General features: G+C 52.4%; 1 protein-coding gene across 1 annotated transcript in view; it reads right to left on the bottom strand.

Moving 5' to 3' along the window:
• Positions 1-10,001, bottom strand: part of PIK3R2 (phosphoinositide-3-kinase, regulatory subunit 2 (beta)) — an 11,116-nt gene extending 1,115 nt beyond the window's left edge. The window contains exons 1-13 of the mRNA XM_006876329.1: positions 9,680-10,001; positions 7,674-7,766; positions 7,256-7,306; positions 7,024-7,155; positions 6,728-6,938; positions 4,611-4,699; positions 4,363-4,471; positions 4,135-4,233; positions 3,723-3,903; positions 3,509-3,634; positions 1,451-1,593; positions 1,000-1,176; positions 200-271 (exon numbers count right to left, since the gene is read on the bottom strand). Of these exons, the coding sequence (XP_006876391.1) occupies positions 200-271; positions 1,000-1,176; positions 1,451-1,593; positions 3,509-3,634; positions 3,723-3,903; positions 4,135-4,233; positions 4,363-4,471; positions 4,611-4,699; positions 6,728-6,938; positions 7,024-7,155; positions 7,256-7,306; positions 7,674-7,766; positions 9,680-10,001 (1,805 nt within the window). The remainder of the gene's footprint in view (positions 1-199; positions 272-999; positions 1,177-1,450; positions 1,594-3,508; positions 3,635-3,722; positions 3,904-4,134; positions 4,234-4,362; positions 4,472-4,610; positions 4,700-6,727; positions 6,939-7,023; positions 7,156-7,255; positions 7,307-7,673; positions 7,767-9,679) is intronic.
• Between the last annotated feature and the right edge of the window lie 3,419 nt (positions 10,002-13,420).

Raw genomic sequence — 13,420 nt, 5'->3', positions numbered from 1 at the left:
TGGAGAAACCCATCAAAAATGATTCCCCATAAGGAAGCCATGGTAAAACCCATCAAAAATGATTCCCCTGCAAGGAAGCCATGGTGGACTCATATGCACCTTTCAAAACCTCAAAAAAAAAAAAAAAAAAAAAAAAAATTGCAAAAAAGGGCCCCTCCTCAAAGAAGCCCTCCCTGCCCTCCTCCAGGTAGGCACTTACTCCTCAGTCTCATTTTTGATCCCTAGCCACTCGTTGATTTTCTTTTGCCGAGCACCTTTTTGAGTAAGCCACCTGAGGGGGGAAAGGAAAGTTGGGCTCGGGTTCCTTCTGCTGATGTTGAAACTGAGGCGGCAGCAAGGCAGGTGCAAGCCATTGGTGGTCTGTCAGGTTCGGCAGAGACAGGGGCTGACCTCGGAGGGCAGGTTTTGGGTGCAATATCCCTGGGGGCCACATGGGGGCAGCCTCCCCTTGGTTAAGGGCAGCTGAACTCTGGTAGGCTCTCCGGGCCACTTCAGAGCCACAGTTGGGGTGGGGTGGGGTTGGAGTCATGTATTCTTTCAGTGAGCCTGTCCAAAACATGCTGGACCAGCTGTTAGTTTTGCACCTCAGTTTCCCTGGATATAAAGGGGGAACTGGCAAGGGTATAAAGAACACAAAAAGCAACTAATAGGTACTCGGCATACAACAGGGGCACGTAAGTGTTTCAGTCTTGGGAGGGGTAGAGGGGAAGGCTCCTTGCTTTTACCCACAGTGGGTCAGTGGACAGGGGCAGGATTTGAACCCAGGCTGGAGCTGCTGCAGCCTTAGTCAGAAGCTAGAGCTAACCCATAGGGAACCCTTCCCAAGGGGCTCAGCAGGGGGACAGGGGGTCTGAGTTCCAAAAGCAGGGGCTCATGCACAGAAGAGGAGTCTTTGGGGCTGAGCAGGGCCCTTGGAAAAGAAAGCAAGAGCAGGAGGCTTTCAAAGGTAAGAGGCACCCTGTGTTAACGAGGGGTGTGCAGGTGAGCGTGGGCACTCACACAAGGTACTGGTCTCGGATCTTGCGCAGCTGCATGAGGTCGGGCTTGAGGCTGTTCATCCGCTTGTCAATCTCCCGGTTGTCCGAGGCCTGCACCCGCAGTTCCTGTTCCAGCTTCGTGCGGCTCTCATGGATCTCAGCGATGCGGGACTTAAGGCGCTCTGAATTCAGCAGGATCCTGTGGGAGGGTGGCTCAGAGGCCTCTGATGGCTCCCAGGGCGGCTCCCTCAAGGATCCGCTTTGTACCGAACTATTTGCTTTCAGCCTCGTAACCTTTGCCCATGTGTTTTCCTGTGATTCTCTTTCTGGCAAACTCTAGCTATTCATCCTTCACAACCCATTTCAAGTGCCCAGCCTGGCAGGCAGAGGTCTGGCTGCCTCCGTTTCTATCCTTTCTCCCTGTGCACAGCACCAGACAATGATGAGGAGGAGGACAGGAGGGCCAGACTCACCTCTGCATCTCCTTCTCGTTACCCTCACGCCGGAACCGCTCCAGATACTCCTTACTGCATTTCTCCTGAGTCTGACCCTGCTCCTCGAAAATCTTGATGGTCTCATTGAAGGCCTCGATGGCTGTGCGCTTCATCTGCAGCTCCTAGGGGAGAGGCTGGGTCTCAGTGTCTCCTTGGACTTCCCCAGGAAGAGTAAAAGCAGATCCCAACTCCGCCACGGAAACTTTGCTCAGGTTGTGCCCTCTGGCTTTCCTACATGGAATATACTGCTCTTCGGCCTTCAAAATCCTGTTCCCCAAACTCCTCCTCCGCAACACTCGCCTTTGGACACCCAGCAATCTTTGGACCTGCAGCGCCACTGAGAATGAACAATACGTTGACTGCTTTCTATGCATCTTCTCATAGACTCTTCCAATAGGCCACCACAAGGGTGAAACTATTAACAGGGAAACAGGTTCAGAGGGCCTAGGTCACGTACAAGGCCGTAACATTCATAACTAACCTGGTTAGGCACCTCGTCTGCTCAGAGCCTCCACTGACCCATCAGTAAAAAGGGGACAAAAAGAGATCTTTGTGGGTTGCAGTGGGGACTGAGCAATTCTCAGTCCAAGATGGGGCATTCGATCTGAGGCTGGTGCATCTTGATTTCCAAGAAAGTTTACAAATGTGATGAAACCTGAGCCTATTTTAAAACACACTGCTTCTTAGTCCACAATGACTATGTTCTACATACATCCTATTTCAGTGAATGGCGATTGGCAAACTGTTTCTGTTAAGATTAAAGCCAAGAAAACAGTGTAGAGGTGCAACTCTGAAGTCTCTCCCTGTCTGCAGGGAAGAAGAGTGATAAAAACTGAAGCTGCTTGGAAACAGCTGTCTCCAAGACCCTGAGACCAGATGCTGCCCAGTTACCATTACCAACTACTCTGAAAGAGATCACATTAGAAGGTCCTGGACAGAATGGGGGAAAATGTGGAACAAAACTCAAACTCACGAAAAAGACCAGACATACTGGTCCGAGAGAAGTTGGTGGAAGCCCCCAGGCCTTTGGTCACCCTTCAGCTCTGGAACTGAACTTACTCCCATGACTCAAATTTCAGCCAAGCAACAGGTAGGTTGACTAGGGAGGTATGCACACCACAGAATGGTCAACCATTCAAGAGCAAAAGGGCACATTTTATGGCAAGGAGGGGAGTGATTAACTTTTCAGTCTAGGAGCGGAGGTTCCTGGGACCATGAAGGGCGAAGAGTGGAGAACAGGACCCTACCCAGAGAAGCAGTGATCCCTGAGATGGAGGCAGAGATGATGACGTGAAGAGATGGAGCAGCTGGGGACTTTAGACACAGAGAGGGAGAGGGACTGTGTGCTGACAACGGCAGGGGGGGTGGGGGGACAGGATTGTAGGATGTGCCCTTTGGTTGGGTGATGATGCATGGAGGGGATTGTAACCATGGCAATGAAACAAAATACAATAGGATGAATGTAAAACTAATGTTCTCCCATGTAAACTATCACATAATTCACAATAAAACATTAAAAGAAAAAAAAAAGAGCAAAAGGACAGCATATTTACCCAAGGACAAAGTTCAAAAGAGCAGGGAAAGGAGGAGGAATAGGAACAAGAAACATGAGGAGGAAGTGGGATGAATGATGTTACACTGAAGGGGTTACAATCATTCATTTGGATCGAAGTTTAGCATTTGTTGAATGTAAACCTGATGATCTACTCTATAAACCTTCACTCCATTCACATTAAAAAGTTAAAAGAAACAGAAAACAATACAGAGCTATTCTACTCTACGAATGGGGTCTCTGTGAGTTGGCGCTGAGCCAATGGCTGTGGGTTTGGGGCCCAGAGACACCCTGACTCTGCCGGGCCCAGTAAGCAACTTCTGTGACCTCGGTGGGTCCTCTCCCTGGTACCACCTGCACCATGTATGTTTATGGCTAGGCTTTGAGAGCAGGTTCTGTGACCTGGAGGGGGATGCTTATCCCCTTGACTTCAGAGGCTGGCTGTCTTGCTCCACGCCCAGGCCTCCATCTCCCCCGCTAGGTACCTGAGAGGTTCGTGTGTACTCCTCGTAGAGTAGGTCATACTCGCGGCTCTTGTCCTGGTACTGCTGGTGGTAGACCTTGAGCTGGGCACCCACTGCGTCCACGTTGTCTTCCTTGACAATCTGGTCCTGGGGACACTCGGAGGGGTCAGAGAGAGACCCAGGCCTGAGCTCGGATCAGGCACCCCCTTCCTCAGCAACCACCCCTGGTCCGTACCTGCTGGTACTTGGACACGGGGTATAGTAGCCTTGTGTCCAGCTTGGCATTGTACTGGGCCAGCGACTCGTGGCGGTAGTGGGTGATGAGATCCACCACAGAGCAGAAGGTGAGTGGCTCTGAAAAGCCATAGTGACCGTCGCGGTGAAACACCTTGATCAGTTTATTGTTGCCGCCTTTTCTAAGGGGGGAGGTCGAGGAGAGACATCATTGCCCACTGGGACCCCAAAGATGACGTCTCACCATTGTTGTATCTAAGGAGCATTTAAGGCTGACTCCCAGGTGCCCATCCAGACCCTGACCTCGTCCCCAGGTCTCTTGGTTGTTGACACTACACATTCCACACCCTACAGAGTCTTCCTGACTTGGTGACCTCCCTCCCGAGGCTGTGTCTGAAGGAATAAGCCCCCACCTGAGGGTCAGTGTGTACTCCCCCTGGATCTTGCTTGATGCATCTCGAACCAGGAAGGTACCATCAGGCGTGTCTCGCAGTTTTTCATTCACCTCCTCCCTGCCAAGGAGACACAAGATAGGAGTCACCCACCTGAGACCCTGCACCTTTAGGCCCTGCTCACTATGGGATTCCCCCACCACAAAGGCTTGCCCTTGGAGGCTGTGACCCTGCCTACAGCTCTCCTACCTGGAGATGTCGCCCCAGTACCACTCAGCATCCTGCAGGGAGGGTTGGCTCCCCCCATTGGCCAGGCCCCCAGGGGCCGGCTTTGCCTTGGCAGGTTTAGGCGGCAGTGCTGGGAGACAGGAAAACAAATGCACATTGAACACCAACTGTATACTGCAACCACCGTCACCAAGGCTACTGTAGGCTGGTGGTAGGGTTTACACCCTCCCCCAGTAAGAGACAACATCAACAAGAGAATGGGGGCACACCTGGGGGCACGACCTCTTGCTCCTCCAGATGTTCCTGAAGCAACTTCTCCACCAACTTCAGGAAGTCAGGGCTGGGGCTAGGCTCAATCCTGCAGGGAGGGAGTGCAGTAAGTGCTGGACAGTGCGTGTCTGTACCCGGGTCTGTATGAGCTTGAATGCCCGGGGAAGGCACATGTGAGAGTATGGGCAAGGAAAAGAATATATGTTGCTGGCAGCAGTTGGGCATTGCGTGCAACTCTTGCGTATGTGTGTTTGTTGTGGTGTTTAGGTGCACAGTGACCCTAATGAACAAGAGAACTTAACACTGCCTAGTCTGACATCATCTTCCCAATTGTTATGTTTGAGTCCCGTTAATTGCTACTACTGTTATCAATCCATCTCATCTGGGTTGTGTTTGTGTGTGTGTGTGTGTGTGTGTGTGCTCTTCCTCTTTTTTATTGACCCTCCACTTCATCAAGCATGATGGCCTTCTCCAGAGACTGTCCCTCCTGATAATACGTCCAAAGATGAAGTTGTGTCTATCTAAGGGGCATCTGGCTGCACTTTTTCCAAGACAAGACTTGTTTGTTCTTCTGTTAGTTCATAGTACTTTCCATCTTCTTCACCAACACCATAACTCAAATACATTATTCTTCTACAGTCTTCCTTACTCACTGTCCAACTTTCATATGCGTATGAAGCAACTGAAAATATGGCTTGGGTCAGGCACACCATAGTTCTCAAACTGGCAGCTTTACTTGTTAACACCTCAAAGAGCTCTTTTGCAGCAGATTTGTTGTCTAATGTAACACATCTTCTAATTTCTTGACTGGTGCTTCCACGAGTGTTGATGGTGGACACAAGTAAAATGAAGTCTTTGACAACCTCAATATTTTCTCCATTTATCACGATGTTATTTATTAGTTCACTGTGCGAATCTTTGTTTTCTTTACATTGAGGTGCAATCCATACTAGAGTCTTTGATTTTCATACAGAAGTATTTCAAAAGTAGTTTTGGCTTCCAGCAAGAAAAGGTTGTGTCATCTATATATCATACGTGGTTAACGAGTCTTCCTTCAATCCTGATGCCATGTTCTTCAGATAGTCCAGGTTCTTGGATTATATTTGTTCAGCATACAGAGCGAATAAGTATGGTAAAAGCATACCACTACTGGTAGCATAGTGGTTACGAATCGGGCTGCGAACCGCAAGGTCAGCAGTTTGAAACTACCAGCCGTTCCACGGGAGAAAGATGAGGCGTTCTGCTCCCATAAAGACTTACAGCCTCGGAAACCCTGTACAGGGTCGCTATGAGTTGGAACCGACTCCATGGCACATCACAACAACAAACCCTGGCCCACACCTTTCCTGATTTTCAACTATTCAGTATCTCCTTGTTCTGTTTCAATGACTACCTCTTGGTCTATGTACAGGTTCCGCATGAGCTCAATGAAGTGTTCTGGAAATCCTATTCTTCGCAATGTTATCTATAGTTTGTTACGATCCACATGGTTGAATGCCTTTGTATAGTCAATAAAGCACAAGTAAACATCTTTCTGACATTCTTTGCTTTTAGCTAAGAGTCCTCTGATGTCAGTGATGATATCCCTAATTGTTTATGTAGTAGGTGCTCAATAAATTCTCATACAATAAAAAAAAGAGTAAGAATTCAATGCCTGGGATGGGGCCAGTGAAAGTGAGGGTGCTGTTGGTTGGGAGAGACTCTGAGTGGAGCAACTAGGGGGCCCTGAGTCAAGGGTAAGGAACTCTGGTGACACAGCTGGTTAAGCATTGGACTGCCAACAGCATGGTTCGTGGTTCAAACCCACCAGCAATTCTGAAGGGGAAAGATGAGGTTGTCTGCTCCCATAAAGATTTCGTTTCGGAAACCTTAAGAAGCAATTCTACTCTGTCCTACTAGGATACCTATGAGCCGGAATGATTATGGTAGTGAGTGGGGGCTGAGGGTGAGAAGCCCTACCCACGTTCTTCTTTCTGGTCTAGGACTCTTACACACTCCCTTTTATTTTTACCACCCATTGACGGGGGCCATCCATGCCCCCTTTCTTATAGTCTAGGCCCCTCCCCTCTAAAGTGGAACCACACCCCACTCTCCCAAGGCAGGCACTGTGGCTCACCCATCAGGTCCACCCCCTTGTGGTGGTGAAGGTGGTGGCGTGCGCAGCAACAGAGGTCCGAAGATAGCGGCCAGAGCTCGGATGGCTGGGCCTGGGGCTGCGGCTCGCCGGGCCACACGGCCCAAGTGCTGGAGCAGAAAGCGCAGCGTGAGCGCATGATGCAGCGGCAGGGCCGGTGGCTCCAGTGCTGGCCCCACAGGTCCCACACCCTCTGTGGAAAGAAAGCCAATGCACTGCGGTTAGCTGCTCCCGCCCAGAAGGTTTGGCCCCTTCCCCAGGTGTCCTCACAGGCTCACCTCGTAGGGTCCGCAAGGCTTCAGCCACCGTCTCTGGTGTCACAAGGGGTGTTGGGAGTGCCAGCAAGAAGCTTTTGACGCCATCAGAGAGGGTTACCGAGTCCCACTGTTCCACGTCACTTAGAGACCAGTCTGTGAGGGCAGGGGGCACAAGTCCTGATGTTCCTGGATCTCTGCCTGGCCATCTAAAGTCTGTCCTCCCGCAACCTTGCCTGTGGATGTCCCCCCTCACCTGTGCGTGGGGCAGGTAGTTCCGGCCTGTAGAGGGAGTCGCTGTCCAGCCCTGGTGGTGAGGGTATGGATGACAGAAGGTCAGCTCCACCAAAGATGAAAGAACAGCTCTCAAATCCAGCCCGACCCCCATGGGGCCTGCTGTGATACTTAGCCCCCTCTTCCAGTCTCACTTCTAAGAACTTAGAACAAGGAGAGGGGAGGGAGTCTCTGACAGAGCACTAGGTAGGGGGTTCACATTCCTTTCTCCCTGGGGGGGCACTTATCTCCCTACTCAATACAGGGGCCCAGAGCACACAGGCTCAGCCTCAGGAAGGGAATCTTTCAACAGTCAGCCTGGTAGCCCTGAGGGGATGAAATGCCCATCACCAGAGGTATGCAAGCAGAATCTAAGGGCTGGTCCATGGCCTGAGGCTCACCTGTCCGCTCCAGAGCCTCCACAAGCTTCACCAGAATCGGGGGCGCCACCTCAGTAGGGGAGAACTGCTCTGGCAGGTCAGGGAGTGTGACGCCTGGAGGAAGGGAGGAAGGGATGGAGAGAGGGGATGACAGGTTGATGAGGTAGCTGCAGGCCCCAGCACTTTTCCCTGAGGGACCTTTTGGCTTGAGTGGCTTCAGGCAGTGTATGTAAACACCTTTTCCTAAGGATCTGTCTCCATTTTGTAAGTTCTCTTTCTAAGCCACTGAACTCACTCCTAGTCGTCAGGCAGGCCGGAGCCCAGCCCCCACCAGGCCTTCCTTTCCCTGCTCTGGAGCCTCAGCCTCCATCTTCTTCACTTGATCTGGCTTTGGCCCTGGGCGGGACGCTGTGGCATGCAGCAGGGACAAGCTGGGGCCTGCTGGGCCTCCTGACTGATGGGCCAGGTGGCGCCTCAAACTGGAGAAAGGCCCAGCTGTGTAGAAAATGCCAAAAAAAAAAAAGGGAAAAAACAAGGCGAAGAGAGTAGGTGAAGCCCTGACTGGGGGTTGGGTGGGGAGAGTTTTGACAACTCAACCCTAAAACTCGTCTTTGGCCAGTTTGCAAACTGGTAAGGAGATCCCCACAGAACAGGCATCACCCCCATTTTACAGATGACAAACTGAGGCTCTGAATGGGACAACCTGTCTGTTGTTACACAGCCCAGGTAACACTGGAATTCGGCCTCAGCTCCTTACATGGGGTCCAATGATGGAAATGCTTGTTTCTAGATTCAGGACCAGCCCTGTGGTTTCCAGATGAGGAGACTGAGGCCTGAAGTGGGCAGATCTGGCTGAGGTCACATGGCCTTGGAAGGCTCTGAGGGCAGGCTGGGCAGCTGCCCTGTGTAGGGCTGTATGCAGCGGCTGGACAAAGGCCAGGCCAGGGAGGGAGGCGGCTGTTACCAGGGACAGAGGCAGATTCTGGCTGGGAGCCCAGATGGGGCCTCATGTTGCTCAGGCCAAGGCGGGCTACAGGCCCCGGCCCTGGAGACACCAGATGCAGAGCCGCCTTGGAGCCCCTTGCTCTGCCTGGAGCTGGGGGGGCTCTGGCCAGATCCTCTCTGGGCACCACAGGCCCTCTTGTACAAAACCAAGCAGATCTGGTGCTCCCCAATGCTGGGGATGCCCTCATACCTCCATCTCCCCTCTGTGCAAGGGGCCTCACAGCGCTGTCAGAAGGTTGGGTCAGACCAGGTTGGGCCTACATACTCGCTTGGCACACATCCTCAGTTTCCTCATCTGGGACCCAGACCCCCTTCCTGGCACATAGCTGTATCATCATATGCTCAGAGTCTGACGCTCTGTTCTCAACAGCAACTCTGTGGAGGCAGAGAGGGCTGAGCGGCTTTGAGAAGGGACACAGTGGCTATCTGGCCTCAGTTAAGTGTCCTACCCTAAACTTTGCAGTGCCCCTAGATTTTGGAAACCAGAGTAACAAAGAGGGGTCCTTTGACAGTCTGGAGCTGCAAGATGGAAATGGAGCCTCGGTGTCCTACTGAACAGTCCTGATACTTGCAGTGAATTCCAAGCTCTTCCCCGAACCTGAGGTTCAGCGGCTGCGGCCTCTACTTCCTCATTCCATTCTAGCACATGAAGCCTCCTACCAGCTGGTCCTAGAACCTGACAGTCTATCCCAATTCATAGCCTTCATCTCCTTGCTACTCTGGAACATTCTACCTCCAGCTCTCTCCACACATGGCTCTTTACTCATGGCATGTGTTGCCCCCTAACCAAATTCTTGCTATTTCTTTAACCACAAAGGCAGGGCCAGGCCTATGTCCACTGTTGGTCCCCAGCACCCTGAACCTGGCCCAGTCCTTGAAAGCCATGCAATCGAAGCTTGCAAGCTGACAGAATGACCGACATTCTTATTTCTTCTTGCCCACAAAAGGCCACATTGCCCCGCTAACTGAGGGTCTGAGGGGGAGACCCCCGGCCAGGACCCTGCCACCATGTGACCACTCACCTGGTTCAGGAGGCCCATCTCGGGGCCGGGCAGGCAGTGGACGGGGGCCACGTGGACGGGGGCCAGGCCGGGCCAGGGTCACAGGCCCCAGGAACTCGACGTAGGTCCCAGGGAAGTCACCGCGCTGTCGTGTGCGCTCATTGACACCGGGCATCCAGCCCACGGTCTGTGGGCAGCGCTCGCCACCCTCAGCCACACCCAGTGCCTGCAGGGCTGCCCGGCTCACCACCAACACATCCCCGGGCAGAAGCTCTAGGTCCTCGGGCCGCTCCCGGCGGAATGGGTACAAAGCACGGTACTGGAAGCCCTCAACGCTGGCCATGGCCAAGAAGGGGTGGCGTCCAGGCAGTTAATCAGCTGCTGGGGGCCTTATTGGCCCCATTGGCTGGGTTAGGGGCTGGGAGAGTCCGCTGGGCTGGCTAAGGCACTCAGACCCCTGTGTCCACCATGAAGGTGGTACAGTGGAATGAAATCAGGTGAGGCCAGGTAAGGACAGGGGGCTCACGCCTCCCTTTCCACCACTGTGCCACGACCCTGACCAGGGTCCCTCATCTCTGTGTCCACCATCAGTCTATAGGTGGGAGAGGTCTGCAGTGTGTTTCAGGTCACTCAGCCACTGACACCCCCATCAGCTGGAGGGATCAGGTCAGGCCACTCACTCCTTCATGTGGGGGGCCATCTGCACCCAAGGTTGGTGGCTCTTCCAAGGGAGCCAAGGACACAGGGGGTTACCATGCTCGGCTGGGGATGCGGACCTGGGGGGAGAAAGGCAGGGAGGGCAAAGTCAGCTGGGCTTGGACCCCTCATCTCAGAGACAGGCCCAAATCCTGGGGTCAACTCTCCAGGCTCAGTGACAACCCTTAGTTTCCTCACCTGTAAAGTGGTTGTTAATAGCAGTCCCACTAGCGTCTTTGAGAATAGAGCCTTTGGAACCCACCACGAATGAAACATACACACAATCAACTACAAGCACCTCATTGCCCTTATTAGAACTTGGGAAACTGAGGCTCAAAACACAGAGGTTCAGGGACAAGAAGAAACTAACATTCAAACCCAAATCTACCCAACTTTATGGCCAACGACAGAAGGGAAGAAGGGTCAGTCACATAGCCAGAAAGTTATAACCAGAGTAGGGAGGACTAGGGGCTGCTCAGGGAGCCCCAAACAATGTAGCAGGGGAGCAGAGTGCAGGAGAAGAAGGTCCCAGCAGGGTCCCTCATAAGCAAACGCCTGGAGGTGAGTCCATACTGGTGGAGGAGTGAGCTAAAGGGGTCTTGGCATGGCTCAGCACAGGGGGTTCCCAGTAGGTTGCTCAAAATGAGTAAGGGTGGGGTCAGCAGCCAGTGGGGACTGCAGACCCAGGACAGATGGCAGAAATACACTATGGCTGCCAGGGGCTAGGGGTGGGGGTGAGAATGAACTGCCAAATGAGGGAGATGATTATCCTTGGATCCCCCAGTCTTGGGGAGACAAAGCAGAACACAGGTCATCCTGTAGGATCAGAGAGAGGGGGCTGGGAACGCCCAGGTGGGGGCAGGGTCCTTAATGAAGCTGGGAGGGTGCACCTGGCAGAGGAAATGTTCAGGTAAAGGCCGGGTAGAGAGAAGCTGCTTGTTAAGTCCAGGGGGGTTGGTAAGAAAGCAACAAGCGCGCCCATGCAGGGCCTAGAGTACCAAATACTCGCAGCCACCAGGAGTCCCGAGAGGTGTCCCCTAGTACCCAACTTACCTAGTCTCTGAGCTCTGTCACCTTCATTCCACAGGTAGTGAAACTGAGGCCCAGAGAGGGGTCATCGAGGAAAGGGCCTGTAGCCTGGGACAGCCCAGGGCTGCTTGTCCTCACGCCCGGTGTGCACACGTTTGCACACGTTTGCACACGCCTCACTGTGCGCGCTCCGAATCCAAGGGGCGGGGAAGGGGGGCGGGGCAAGAGGCCTGCCTAAGACGCGGGGTCGATGCGGGCTCTCACGACTGTGCAGTCAAGCACTCTGGATTGCGTGGACCGGAAGTGGGGTCGACCACCGATCCCCCACTCCCCATTATGCTCCAGACAATACCTGGAATCCCCCACCACTGGAAGGGACATCTTCCATTAGGGGCTGCAGCTCCTCATCTTCACCTAGGGACCACCATTCCGTCCCACCATTCCGCACAGGCTGCACCGCCGCTGAGTCAAACCGAGGCCTGTGCCCCAGGCAGCTCCCTCTCCCAGCAGTCCCCCAATTTCACTGGGGCCTGATCCAGCCCAGCGCTCCAACCTGATCTCCACCAAGCCCCCGCCACTCTATGTGCCTAGTATTCAAGCGCACTCCCACTCCTGCCTGCACATCGGTAGGTCACACTCACCTGTCGGGCCGCCTCCACCGCCGTAGCCGTCACGCTGAGCTGACCGGGCTCCGTGGCTTCACCGCAGCCACGGTCGCCGCAGTCGCGGGATCCCCGCCTCCGCCGAAGCCACGGTTCCAGCGACGGGTCCCGCCCCCAGCGGAAATGGCCAAGCTCATTCGGGTCGAGCGGGTGAGCCCAGCTAGAGACCGGGGATCCCCGAGTGCTTCCGGAAATAGTCGAACATACTCCCCCATGAGAGTTGAGCATTTCCGGAAATAGCCGAACGCATCGAGTCTATCGAAAGACTCGAGGCTGGGTTGAGCTGTGCTTGAAGACACCTGAGAGATACCGGAAAGAGCCGAACGTATTCCCGCGGGATTGGGGGGAATAGAGGGACAGCCTAACATTTCCGGAAATAGCCACAGAGGTATGGAGTCCTCCTAGCGTTGTGGTTACGAGTCGGGCTGCGAACCACAAGGTCAGCAGTTCGAAACTACCAGCTGGTCTGCGGGAGACAGATGAGGTTTTCTGCTCCCGAAAAGATTTGCAGCCTCGGAAAACCCTGTATAGGGTTACGATGAGTCGGAACTGACTCCACAACCCTGTATAAGGTCACGATGAGTCGGAATTGGCTCTTGGCTCCACGGCAAACAACAACATGGAGTCCTGGTGTGGTGCTGTAGGATAAGCACTGGACTGCTAACTACAGATCGGTGGTTCAAATCTACTACCTGCACCTCGGAAACCCTATACAGGGTTTCTATGAGTTGGAGTAATTATCAATACATCTTGATTACATGTTTAATCAATTTTAGACTGAACAAATTGGTAGAATTCTTCAATTTCATCCCAACCAGCTTTAGTGGTTGCTATGTAAATTTGAATAATGGTATTAACTGGTCTGCCTTGTAGACTATGGATATCATCCTATCACTGACCGCATTATACTATAAAAAGATCTTGAAATATTCTTTTTGATGATAAATGTAACTCTTACCAAAGTAAGTATGATTTTCAAATTCAAAATGGCCAATACTCATCCATTTCATTTTTGACAACTTTCTATTTTCCTAAATCATAATTTGTACATTCCATGTTCCGATTTTTAATGGATATTTACAACAATTACTCATTTTGAGTTGTGTCCTATCAGCAAATGAAGGTGCCGAAAGAATTATTCCATTTGTGTCATCATAGTCAACTCTACTTGGAGGAGACAGCTCTTCCCCAATCATATTTTGAGTGCCTTCCAATCTGAGAGACTCATCTTCCTGTACTATATCTAACAACATTCTGGTGCTATTCATATGTTTCAATAATCAATATTCTGGTGCTGACAGTGTTCCACTACTATTCACAAGGTTTTTAAGTGGCTAAACATTCAGAAATAGCTGCCTCTCCTTTGTCTTAGTCT

Source organism: Chrysochloris asiatica, unplaced genomic scaffold, assembly GCF_000296735.1.
Source record: "Chrysochloris asiatica unplaced genomic scaffold, ChrAsi1.0 scaffold00374, whole genome shotgun sequence".
Classification (NCBI taxonomy): domain Eukaryota; kingdom Metazoa; phylum Chordata; class Mammalia; order Afrosoricida; family Chrysochloridae; genus Chrysochloris; species Chrysochloris asiatica.
The sequence above is the reverse complement of the archived record's forward strand: the minus strand, read 5'-3'. Positions and strand labels throughout refer to the sequence as shown.